The sequence below is a fragment of the Tubulanus polymorphus genome, chromosome 2 (assembly GCF_964204645.1).
Source record: "Tubulanus polymorphus chromosome 2, tnTubPoly1.2, whole genome shotgun sequence".
Taxonomy (NCBI): Eukaryota; Metazoa; Nemertea; class Palaeonemertea; order Tubulaniformes; family Tubulanidae; genus Tubulanus; species Tubulanus polymorphus.
The window spans coordinates 30,115,036-30,127,649 of record NC_134026.1 but is presented as its reverse complement, the minus strand read 5'-3'; the positions used below and the strand labels follow the sequence as shown (position 1 = coordinate 30,127,649).

The 12,614-nt window shown below is 35.0% G+C and overlaps 3 protein-coding genes across 6 annotated transcripts in view; 2 read left to right on the top strand and 1 right to left on the bottom strand.

Annotated features, from left to right (window-relative positions):
- The window catches only part of LOC141898568 (attractin-like protein 1), a 9,929-nt gene extending 8,242 nt beyond the window's left edge, over positions 1–1,687 (top strand). The window contains exons 25-27 of the mRNA XM_074784541.1: positions 1–117; positions 236–392; positions 476–1,687. The exon at positions 1–117 is cut by the window's left edge and continues 30 nt beyond it. Coding sequence (XP_074640642.1) covers positions 1–117; positions 236–392; positions 476–564 — 363 coding nt within the window. The 3' untranslated portion in view covers positions 565–1,687. The remainder of the gene's footprint in view (positions 118–235; positions 393–475) is intronic.
- A 430-nt stretch (positions 1,688–2,117) lies between these two features.
- LOC141899627 (dihydropteridine reductase-like) lies at positions 2,118–5,249 on the bottom strand. The gene is made up of 6 exons (XM_074786041.1): positions 5,108–5,249; positions 4,226–4,415; positions 4,006–4,146; positions 3,189–3,297; positions 3,018–3,101; positions 2,118–2,893 (listed from the first exon to the last, which is right to left on the bottom strand). Exons 1-6 carry the CDS (start codon positions 5,195–5,197, stop codon positions 2,794–2,796), a joined length of 714 nt encoding a protein of 237 aa, XP_074642142.1. The 5' UTR covers positions 5,198–5,249; the 3' UTR covers positions 2,118–2,793.
- Positions 5,250–5,499: 250 nt separating this feature from the next.
- On the top strand, positions 5,500–11,817 carry LOC141900052 (E3 ubiquitin-protein ligase KCMF1-like). 4 transcript variants are annotated; one of them, XM_074786762.1, is made up of 8 exons: positions 5,500–5,656; positions 6,259–6,426; positions 6,780–6,919; positions 7,109–7,210; positions 7,425–7,485; positions 8,638–8,737; positions 8,847–9,032; positions 9,399–11,817. In XM_074786762.1, exons 1-8 carry the CDS (start codon positions 5,641–5,643, stop codon positions 9,793–9,795), a joined length of 1,170 nt encoding a protein of 389 aa, XP_074642863.1. In that variant the 5' UTR covers positions 5,500–5,640; the 3' UTR covers positions 9,796–11,817. The 4 variants fall into 4 exon arrangements, with proteins under 4 accessions (XP_074642863.1, XP_074642862.1, XP_074642860.1 ...); XM_074786761.1 differs by having other exon boundaries at positions 8,638–8,746; XM_074786759.1 differs by having other exon boundaries at positions 7,425–7,584.
- The last annotated feature ends 797 nt before the right edge of the window (positions 11,818–12,614 follow it).

Here is a 12,614-nt window from a genome sequence, read left to right as displayed (position 1 = left end):
AGCCGTCCATTTGCTGTTGTGAATATTCAAACTCCGGCGCCTGCATCAGAAAAAACATACGTCGTTCAACCATTGTCACATTCGCAATGTAGCACAGATATAAGGAGAAGGAAAAAGGTAAATCTAATTCTACTCGTAAAAATCTCTCCTAATTGTCTCGAGGTCAGGAGAACTCGGATTATTCCATCACAGAGTGATGATAATATAATGCGTAATATATATTTTATATTTCTAGTTTGTGAATCATTCAAGTCCTATAACACTTGAACCATTAGTCTCCCAACGAGCTGCAATATTATCTGTGATGATGCGTTTACCTACCGGGGATGACGATGAATTCACGCCACCGGGACAGAGTGGTATATGCATCGCCAGTACATTAGCTTCACTCAGTAAGTATCATCGCATTTACACAAACCTTCGTTTAACTCTATTAAAACATCTCATCTAGCTATCTTTACTATCCTTATTTCAGATAACAGACGAAATAGTCACGAATCGAAACCTGAAAAGTTAAAAAGGAAAAATCATCCATCACCGACATTACCGGATACGTGTATTTAGCACAGACTCTAACTGTACAGTTATTGTATACCGCGCTTCTGTAAATTCTATTATTTATTTGAAATTAATGTTTTAATTGTCGTTATTCACTGAAATTCAGTGCGAATTTGACGACGATCTTACAGTATTATGTATAACACTTGTATATAGTGAGTCAACACAGGAACACACGTGTGAATCATTGCTGTCTTTTATTCATATGTTTTATGTATTAAAGACCTCGTGTTGTATTTTTGCTGCACATGTGTTTTTGAAATTTAGTATTATCGAAGAGACTTATTTACCACCCCTTCCCTTCACCTTATTATGTATGATTGTATATGCTAGCTTTCGTGTGAACAGGTTTCTATGTTAGGAGGAGTACAGTAGAATGTAACACATTGTGGTCACTATTGTACGCACAAGTGTGCATGCAGCAATTCCTATCAAAATGCTTTGTCTGAGAGAAATATTTAGTAATTAATATATTTGCTCAATCATCTTTCACCTTATATCTTCAAATACACTATGGTGTGAATGTAAATGTTTTAGATTGATTGCTATGACATTTATGATATTACAATAGACTAGATTAGATTCTTTTTACTCGATCTTATCAAATCCTTCAATTTTACTCGTTTTACCGATGGAGTTTGTGACGGTATAATAATGATTTATTGTGCTATATTAAACGTGCAGTACGTATGAATGATTGTCCGTAGGAATATTGTGCCAAAATGATTTGACGTCATGTATTTTAATAAACATATCGAGGAAAAACTAGAAATAATTAAATCGTCAAGTTTTTTGTTCGACTTAACTTAAATAACATGAGTGAGTGCAAACATTCCTCGTTGTCTGTACTTAATGATAAACTGATAAACCAAGCTTTGTTTGTTTGAGTCTTATAACAGTATTCTTTACTAGTAGATAATGTTAGTATTGACCGTGCCATAGTAATATGATGATTGGAGTTTTCTTTTTCAAAATCAAAGTACGTATTTGAATCATGCGCATGATTCACGCGAAAGCGAATGAAAAACAGTGTAGTTGTGTACGTATAACTAACCCACCCTGTTTTGTATTATGTACTTGTATAACTAATTCATGTTTATTTGTAAAAAATTTTGAAAATTTATGTAATAAAAATACTTGATATATATAGAAATAAGTGAATTATGTTTTTGTTCTAATCACCATGGTCCATTTTCACATTCATAGAGTTTGGTCTAAATTAACGAAGCAATGGTCGGTGCAGTGACTAGTCTGAGTCCTTTTCCTAAACCTTTTGATTGTGAGAGTTTTTATCAGGAATTTTCAATCATACATATGCTCAAGGCCCAGTTTATTCGAGTACTGAATAGACTGTTGTATAATGCCTGTCAGGAGGTATCCTTGATGTAATGGTAAAGCAATTTCTCTAGAAATGTTTGAAGATGCTCGGATGACCTCCTTATTCATCACTTAATGGAATCACTTCAAACTGCAGACCAACTTCCTACCTCAGAGAGCGAGAGGGAGGCGGGGGAGAGAAATAAACCGAATTCATTGAACGACTAGACAATTTTCTTCTTCAATACATAAATCAAAAATAGAATTTATTGAAAATAATCTATTACAATAATCAAACAAATTCATCAAAACATTCAGTGCAGTTGATAAGGGCGGGTGGTCGTGGAATCTAGGTTCACAGGTAATCTCTATTTGGAATCTATGGTTCTATGAGAATATAAACAAGTTCAAGACAGACTCAAATAATCAATTTATCAGTTCAGACTAGATCAAACAATGAATAATATTTTTAGTGATTCATGCAAATGAGATCGTGATAAATTAAATAAACATAAAAAATGTCATTTTCATTTTAAAATGATTTCCTACACCTAAAAGCAACAACAAAACTCAAGCAACTTAAATTAAAACCATGCACATGAATAGATAACTCAGTTACAATTCTACTCCTATCCTGCACATTTATGACTCTTCCTTATACATATATATCCTTATATATATATAGCTAATACATTATCTTTGAAGCTTATTGATTGATAGGCAGTACAAACAGTATAGTTGGAAGACACCTAGATAATATGACAGATGTATATACGGTAATGATAGTGATATCTCAGTATTGTTCCATGCATGAAAATATGACGCATGAAAAATATCCACAGTAGAAACACTGGTCATGCCATATTCCTCATAAAATCTATCATCGGTTAGCCTGATTGAGATCTGTTGATGTTGAAATTATGCCAGCACAAAACTGGTCTTTCCATCTTTTGTTAGAAGTTGTACAAGGCTTCCGTTTTCAGGACGTTCTTTATTTTGAATCCAATTGTAGAACAATCTACAAAATATTTTAAAGAATATTGCAGAACTCAAGACAGTTTGAAAAGAAAATTAATTATAATCACGTTTAAAACTTTATCTTAATCATCGAAATATCTGGGTTGTGTTAGAGTTGAACTTACTCTGCAACAGTGTCTAATGAAGTCCAGGTTGATGTATCTGCATCTCCCATCCATTTACGATTCATCGGTGTATCCAAAGTCACTCTAAAACAACATAGCACATTGATATAATGATATGATTTCACTAAAGATCTTTATCAGTCATTCATGTGGTTTGTAGGAGATACTTACGGTAGAATTGCTGCGACTAATGATTTTTCAGGTAAGCCTCCATTTGATTGAGATAAACTGTGAACTAATTGGTGGACTGCTGCCTTAGACATTCCATAACCAATCATACCTATAATAATATCATAATTCTGTATTAATAAATGAGTCTGATAGAAAGAAAATAGGCCTATTAAAAGCTGTTCATTATCTTTTTTCATGCATGAAGGGACATACATGTGTAGAAAATCATCTCCATAGAGAATCGGCACTATTCAATAGAGAATCTGCACCATTCTCTCCTACAATACCCTCCCTGGTCACAAAATATTGCAGCAACATTATAACACTGCAGCTGATTATTATGCATTGGTTTGTGATGGTTTTGATTGGTATCGTTAATGATGGATGCTGTGTGGAGTGTGTTGTAGCAGCCCACGCTAAAATCAATTCCCTATTTCCTGAATTACGCGGCACATGAAAAGCCGTCATGAAGTCAAACAGCAGCCATGCATGAATTTACTCTGTAGGTGTTCCTTACACTGAATATGAATTCTCATTAGAGAAACAGGTATAATCCATTAACTAAACATCGAGGCTGAAATAATTGCAGTCTATGTATAGGGCCTATATATGTAAAATAAAGAACCCACAATAACAAAATTTTCAATTTTTTCAGATGATTTTTCTTATGAAATATCTCTTTAAATTTGATATATCGAAAACACCAGTGAAACAGATTAACTTTTTTGCTTCGTCTTTTTAATAATAGTATTATTAGTCAGTGTATTTAAAGAGCCCGCCTGGTATCCACACGATTTGATATATTGAAGCTACTAACCAGCAGTTCCTTTTAAAGCTGGTTGAGCACCTGTCAACTGTAAAACACCTCCTTCTTTCAAATGTTTACTTGCTAAACTTGCTGCAATTGTTGACGTCCATACACTCTGTTTCCACATCATGTCACAGCTTTTTATAAAATCTGTGAAAATTATACTAATTTGATGATTATTGACTCTATAGAGAATTGAATAGTGTTAATCTTCATGTTCAAGTTTCACCTTTGCTGCCAGCATTTCCACCGGCCCATCCACCAGCTACACAGAAGATAGCATCTAATTTTTCCCCAGTTAATTCTTTATCAACAGCTTCTAAGACGGCTTTCTCTTGATCCTGCCATGATTCTGAGGGTTTCACAACACAATTTACGCTGGCTTCTTCATTTGCATTTAAATCAACTGACAATACCCACTGTAAAATATTACAAATTCTTTAGATTAACTGCACCAATAATTGGACACACCAGTTTATTTTTTTGATTTTAGGAAATCATTGTACAAATGTGTTTTCTACTAATTTTTTGGATGTAGAAATATTAGTAATGTATTCAATTCTTCAGCAAAACAGATCTGCTAAAATATCAGACCCGTTATCATAATGTTCATATCAAAAAAGCCATTATAAACAGGTGCAACTGCACACATGCACAAGACACATTTATCATTCAGACACTGGAGCTGGAAAAATTTTTTTCAGGCTTATTAGATATAGAAGATTTTATCTGTTCACAAAATGAAACATTAGTTTTCACAACCATTTTCATACATTCCAATGTTCATAATTTTATATAGAATGACAAAGTTCTAGATAGGCATGAATTTGCACAAATCATCAAATTAATTAATTAGCCTAAAGTTTTCTTCTTATTTGCCAATCCTCCGCTGCAATAAATGTCTTTTCTATGGATCATTAGAATTCAAGTGCAGGCATATTTGTATAAAAAGGTTTTGGGTTTGCAAGTTAAAATCTATTAAGAGTAAGACAAGTCTGGACAGAGCCCGATCACCGGTCAACAAATTCTATAGTATTCAGTGAGTGTACCGGTCGTGTCAATCACTATTTTTCAGCGATTTTCATATTTAAAAAAAACTTTGGAAACTTACATAGTTTTTCGATTTGAAGAAACTGACACATTTAGAGCCTAATGCTCCTTTTCCACCATAAATAAGAACGCGTCCTGCAATACCGGCCATCTCTCTCAACTGTACTCAGTGCGAGTGTCAAGTGAAGTGAAGTGAAGTGAATGCCGCGCCGGTATCCGGTATTTAAGTAGTACCATTCCGCGATCCTGAATTTAGCTAATACCATATTCAGGACTCGAACCGACAATATTAGAAACACTAAATAGCTAAATATTACATTTTTCAATTAATAAATATTTAATCATACCTAAATTAAGAAATAACACAAATTTGTTCAATTAATTGATAATTTAAGTAGATTAATTTATGAAAAACGTGATCTCCAGAGCCGACGAGAATTTGCGTGACGTCATGAATGGTTATCCTGTTTTTCGATGATGATTTTTCAGTTTTCGACGATGAATTTCTAGCTGTATTTGAGAAGCACGTCATTCATGTTTGTTTTGAGTGTTGTTGAGACGGGTGTTTATATTGCAGTCAGTATTTAGTGTAGGATGTCTCGTCATGAAGGTAAATAACGTCGAAAACATCTGTGAAAATATTCATGAAAATTTTTGGTGGCTCCCTTGAAAAAACTACACACTTTTTTTTGGCTTGCGAATGGAAACTTGTTGGTGGTAGGGGAGTACTTCTCTCCTGAACCATCTGGGGGGTAACGTGATATAATCGAGTCTCAAGACCTGGTTCTATAGTATGTGTGTCCGAAAAGTCTAGAGTTGAATTTCCTCCCAATCTGTGTGTGATGACGGTGGAGAGTGATGTTTTATGAATCATTTCTACTCCAGGCCTCACTCAGGTTTTATGCCAGGGATTTGAGAGTTCCACGCTCCCTGCATCACTAGTGAATAAGTGGATAACTTCATTTCATAATCATTGAAGTAAAGAAAGAAGAAGAAATCTTTTTTGGTTTTGCTATGTATAAACAGTTAGGCCTATTTGCCTGCCTTTTATCTGTGTTACAGTCAAACTCACTTATAATTCGTCATCCTGATCTAATTAATCACTGTTTTTCATTCTTAATTTATATTTCCAATCCAGTCGTCAAGAAAATATTCGCCCCAACGACGATGGCGATTTAAACAGAGAGTGAGATATGAATTGTATAATTGTAGGTGTCAGTTGTGACTCGTGTATGAAGAGTAATTTCCGCGGACGTCGTTATAAATGTTTAATTTGTTACGACTATGATCTTTGCTCGTCTTGTTACGAAGCCGGAGCTACGACTACAAGACATTCGACCGATCACGCAATGCAGTGTATCCTCACTAGAGCTGACTTCGGTAATCAATATTCATCCATAATAATTATATTAATAATAATGATAATCTGTTAAATAGTATAGCGCTTGTTTCATTTAACCTATGAAATGTTCACCGATGCTTTGAACTGCTTCTACAGTCCATACCCTTAACAGAAAAGCAGATTTTTGTGTTTAAAAGTGTTCAGATCATCAATTATTTGAATCTCTAAATCCTCAGAGTTCCAGTAAGATAAGGCAATAGATTCGACAATTACTCCCTAAATGTCTTTTTATCAGATTGATGGCTTAAAATATCTGTGCATTTTGATCTGTAAAGTAAATAAGTTTAGTGCCTATGATTGAAACATTTTAAAATGTGTGATTTGTTTTTAGATGTGTATTATGGCGGTGAAGCTTTGACTTCGGACCAGCCGCAAGCATTCACGTGTCCTTACTGCGGTAAGATGGGATATACTGAAGCTACATTACAGGAACATGTTACTTCTGATCACTCAGATTCATCTAGTGAAGTTGTAAGTTTAGTTTTAAGTTTTTGACAGTCAAACTCTCACTTAGTAGTAGGCCTAATCGAATTGCAATTCCGAATTCTTACTGAACAAAAAGTTTATGTGACGACTTAATCCAATGATGATTGATACTAGTGAGTTTTTGTTTTAGAATATTTGCTGCTGTTTTATATGTTAAGTTGATGATATTTTCAGGTGTGTCCAGTTTGTGCTTCTTTACCCGGAGGTGATCCAAACCATGTCACTGATGATTTTGCTGCTCATTTGACATTAGAGCATCGAACACAGAGAGATTTCATATCCTTTTCATTATTTCATCATCCAAATATTCTAATTTAATTTATGTCTTCGAAGGTTTTAACGCAACATGTTCCCTGCTTGAAGTATCTAAATCCCAGTTCTCTGTTCATTTAGACTCCTAGAGTTTGAATAAGTCAATTTCAAATGTTTTAACTGGTAACTGTCGAATGGATTTAGTTTGAAATATTTAAAAGCCTTGACTGATCGCTACGATGAACCTACTGGTATTCGGCATGTAAGAAGAATACCGCACGCAGGCCGAGGAGTTGGTGGTATGAGGACTAGACGATCAAATATGCATTTCTCATCTGCTAGTTCAGCTCTAACTGGACTTTCACCTAGTAGTCGAGACAGTATGGATCCTATAGCAGGTACAGTGCTCAAGCGACATCACAGGGGAACGAAATCAATACAGTACCATTTACGATATCTCTTATAAGTTTTAGTATCTCAGCTTCCGCTGTGATAATGGGTGCAGTTCCACAGTTCTGTGTCCAGTTCCTCAGTTGCGAATTATTGACCTAAGAGAATTATTGACCTTATAGAACTGTGGAACGGAGTTAAGATTTGGCGCTGGGGTCAAATATTTGGAGATAACTCTATGAGTCCTGTTTATCAATTGAAACGATATTTATTAGATTTATTGGAATCATAAACAAAGGATTGAATGAAAGGAGAGAGCTTGAGCTTTGTTCCTACACAAATCTGTTTCAATACGATTTGATTTATTTGCACGTCACATTGAAAGAAAAAATGATTTGAAAATAATCTCAATTGAAATATTTCTACTAGTAAACCAATCATCTATGTGTCTGTTCTCTGCTACTAGGTTGATTTTAAATACTAACCTGCTGTAAATAGTTTACATACTAAGTTGTTTTACCGCTAAATACAGCTTTATACAGCACGATGTTCAATATGTACTGATTAATTTCATTTGCATGATTGAATTGAAGTTAGTTTAATTTTGATCTGATTTGATTTTAATTAACTATTATTGTTTTTCAATGTTTACTGCATAAAACCCCAAATTATTAATTGTCCCCAGCTTGTATGAGATATTTGATACGTTTGAATTTATAAAACCACGCCAGTATGTTTAATATATAACTTACACGATGTTATGTGGATAGATGTACAAAGATCTTAGCAGAATACTATATTTAAAGCTTTCCTCATTTTGATGCAGTCAAACTCTTAAATCATTGTATTTGTGTCGATCATTAAGTTTGACGACTGATGGTGACTTATCACCGCTCCAAATGGCGACTTATCAGACGAGACTTGATTGTTTGACTGTATTTTCTCCTCAAAAAAATCCTAAAATTAAACACTGAGAATTTACTGATGATCGCAAATAATCACAATTATTACCATATCGGGATTTGAATTCTAGAGTGTGTTTTATTTACGAATATTTTCAGAATTACTTTCTCAATTGTCGAGTGTGAGGAGTCGTGCAGCTGCTGCTCAGAGCGTCTCGTCACAGCTACAACAACTCGAGATGCAGCTGCAGTCAACCAGGTATGAAAGGTCTCTATCAATCTATTTATCTTTTCTCTTAATCAATTCGTCTTTTCGCCTAATTCTCCATTCGCCGAAATCTTCACGAACGTTCGTCATCATTTTTCAGGCAACAATTGGAACGGTTACCAAGACAACAAGTGGAGGCGGTGAGAACGAATATAGCTAATAATGGTCCGGTAGGCGGGCCTATAGGTGGCGCCAGTGGAGTAGCTACTATAGATTTACCAGCTAATAATAACAATAGATCATCATCGAATTCTAGCAACAGTAATTCACAATTTCTATTAGCAAGGTAAGAAGGGACGATAGACAAAGTAGGCCTTTCCACAAATGATTGCTTTTTGTTAACCATTTCTGAAAGAGGGGGCTTATCTATGTGATAGTTTTAACCCAATGGTGCCTAGGAATGGTTAATTCTTCAGGAGATATTGCCGTGAAAAGGGTTGAAGTGACTTCGATGGTTGATAGCATGCTCGATAGAATCCATGATTTAGGGAAACCAAAAAAAGATTTTAATGCATCGAAAACTCAGGTGGTCTTGGAGAGAGTTAACTGATGGACAAGCTATTTCAATTGTCACTATAGCACTTGAGCAACTGAATTTTCAGTTTTCAACTAAGAACTAATATCTATAACTTATATTTGTAATGTATTGAAGGTTGAGTGAGCCACCGTTAACTGAGGCTGAACAACAGAGTTTTAACACAGAACGCGCCGATCGAAGTCTGTTCGTTCAGGAATTACTGCTGTCAACGTTATCGGAGAAGTTAACGTTCGATTCTAGTGACAGCGATTCGTCATCCGATTCCCTGGCTTCATCGGTGAACGTCGCCGCTGGAGTATTACATGATGAACTGAATACGACTAGTGATACTACCATATCCTCTACTACGACTACTACCGGTACTACTACCGATAGTACTACCGATACTACTACACTACACGAACCGGTACGGGACAATACGTCGTCGTCGTCATCGAGACGAAATAAATTAACCAATAAACATGTAGGTGAAAATAGTCGCAAAACATTGCACGAGGTTTGGCCTCATTAACGACGGAAGAGAAACTGGTTTTATTTTCTGTTTGATAATTCGCGACTGAGACAGTAGTGAAATACGTGTGAATGGTGGTGAAACAGTTCCGTGATCTTATATTAGCTGACCGCATTGTACGACGACGATATTTATGTAATCTTTGTAAGTATATAGTATTTTGCCTGCTGTTGAATATTAACGTTTAAATATGGTAGCGAACATTCGTGTGACGTCATCATCTCTCGTGTTGAGATATCTGTTCATTACATCAACTCAATCATCTAAATTAAATGATTTTCGTCGATTAAAGCCGTGCTCAAACTTATTAGAACGTTCTAAATTTAGTTTCAATTTAGAACAGATGCATTCACGCTAGCGAGAAAAGTCCGTTCTGAATTGATCTGTTCCGGTTTAGAACCGACCATTTCTCTGTGTGGTGAATAGAAACTTCAATTGTCCGCCAATGACAGAGTTGCGTATACCAGAAGTTGAACCAGTAACAACAACCGAAATGTGTATGAACGCACAGCGTTGATTCGGTCTGTTCAAGTTTCTCGCGCCAAATTAGAACGGGCGAACTAGCGATAGTGTGAACACGGCTTATATCAAAGGTGTATGGAGAATACTATCTTACGCGTTGTTGCCATAATTTTATATTTAAGAAAAAAAAGAGAGGTAGTCTTTGTAATTTATGGATAAAAAACGATATATAATATTGTATAGGATAATTTAATTGATAAGTCGCATTAATAAGACAGCTTTGTGTTTGAATCATTAAAGTAATATTTGAGCAGTCAAATACAGAGAACTCAAGTGTTGTAGACGTGTGATATCAATGAACATCGAACCCGTTATAGATCCGACTCTTGTGTACTAGTCGAACCAATGAAACCGATATATTTTGTGGGTTGATCTGCTTTTCTTATCAAATGTGCTTATCATTTCCGGTCATCACTGACTTCTAACGAGTCTGTTTTCTTCAGCTAACAGTCTAATAATCAGTACGGATAGTAAACTGTGGCAGGCTTTGATTGATCGTATTCCGGTTAAGGAATATCAATTCCAGTTCACAAATTCTCTACCGGCCGCTTCTATCAGGTTCATACATTGTGCTATTCCGAAATAGGTTGAGCGTATAAACGAATGCGCCCCAGAAGAGAATTTTGTAATCGGTAATGACCAATCGAAACCTGCCTATATTCTGTGTTAAAAAATACGTCAGAGTTGTCACATAATAGCGATCACTATAGATAGATAATAATATTCTGCCTTCCGATTATCACGGACTAAGTTTCTATTCGTTCATTCATTATCTCGAGAAATTGTGCCGATTTTGTTTTGTACTTAAAAAAAAAGATTCTAAGCTCAAGTGAGTACATGAATATTGTACTGAAAAGTTATTCGATTCTTTCTGTTTAGTGTAAGTAATATGTAATAATAGATTCTCCTTGTGATACTTTATTATATGATATAAAAATTGAATATAACGCCAAAAATACAATATATGGAGACTACTATTTATGTACATAGTTATTAATTTGCAATGAAAGGGACCCAAACAAACAGTGTACAGTAAGCTGCACTTACCAGTACCTCGGATAATCGCCTGACAAAATTTAATAAATTACCTTCTCCGTTTCACGACTCTGAGATTTACAAAAAAAAGTTTGTGGCCGCGGGATCCTAGGCAAGCGAAATCTAGTGTATGTACGTATAAACTTTGGTAAAGAATCATCAGTTTCACTAGTCTTGTAAAACGATAAAAGAAATGTTCATTCAACCGTTTCTGCTTTTAGTGGTTACCTTACATATAACATATTGAGATAACTTACCACCAGTTTTATGTATGTGTGGTGACCCTTTAATTTATGCAATCTGGTGGTTTCTTTTCTTTTTGTTTGTGGATATTTTAGAATTGTATGATTTTGTAAAGAATTGTATAATGTTTCTTGTGAAAAGTGACAGGATTCGAATCAAGCTTTTCTTAAAAGAAAGTTATGTTGACACTACGAAAATAAAGTGTTTAAATCATTTAAACCATATTAATATTACTCACTACAATTATGTTTCTCGAATTAAAGCCGAGATCATTTTAAGCCAGCAGCTATGGCGACTCTTCCACTTGACAACATCCACCGTCCCTAGGACTCCTCGATTCCTTCGATTTGAGCAAACTGCCCGAAACTCCTAGAAATTTTTGTCTTGCTCATAGTTGTACATACAGTTAACTATACCTATATTGGTACTTTTGGACCCTCGAAGTGCGAAATCCCCTGATAAATGTATGGCAAGTCTACTATGACATCGCCTGCAACACCCTCTATATAGAAAGAGATACCCTGAAGCAAGAAGACATTGATTTGAAGAATATAACGACATGTGGAACTTTATTGATTGCGTTTTGCATTTCTGAAGATTGCATCATTTCAGATGAAGATATGATAAACGTAGGAGCAATAAAGTGATAATTTATATAACAAACTTCAAAAAACATCAAACATTCTCATTATTTATAGAGTACATGTAATGTAATATTATCCATTCATAATACATTTAATAACGATAATTCACAAATAGCATTTTAAGATAATCATCGAGACAGCTAGCAGCAATATCTGCTTCTAAAATGCTTAAAGAATGTTTGTTGTTAGACAACGTGAATTGAGCGGCCACTGAACCTCAGTCGCAGTTAATCAAAAGCGTATCATTATAAAGCAGTACAAATATCCGTTACACTTAATACTGACAGCACAAGCGCTCTGAAGATATATAACTAATGAACTATTAGGAAATACACAAGACTCAAATCAGCAGTTTATCATTACTACAGGAGGAAC

Coding starts and splice junctions, on each gene's coding strand:
- LOC141899627 (XM_074786041.1), bottom strand. CDS start 5,197: ATGGCCGGTATTGCAGGACGCGTTCTTATTTATGGTGGAAAAGGAGCA. Junction 4,147..4,225: donor TGGAAATGCTGGCAGCAAAG/GTGAAACTTGAA, acceptor TAATTTTCACAG/ATTTTATAAAAAGCTGTGAC. Junction 2,894..3,017: donor TCATTAGACACTGTTGCAGA/GTAAGTTCAACT, acceptor AATATTTTGTAG/ATTGTTCTACAATTGGATTC.
- LOC141900052 (XM_074786758.1), top strand. Junction 6,427..6,779: donor CCTCACTAGAGCTGACTTCG/GTAATCAATATT, acceptor ATTTGTTTTTAG/ATGTGTATTATGGCGGTGAA. Junction 8,747..8,846: donor CAGTCAACCAGGTATGAAAG/GTCTCTATCAAT, acceptor ATCATTTTTCAG/GCAACAATTGGAACGGTTAC.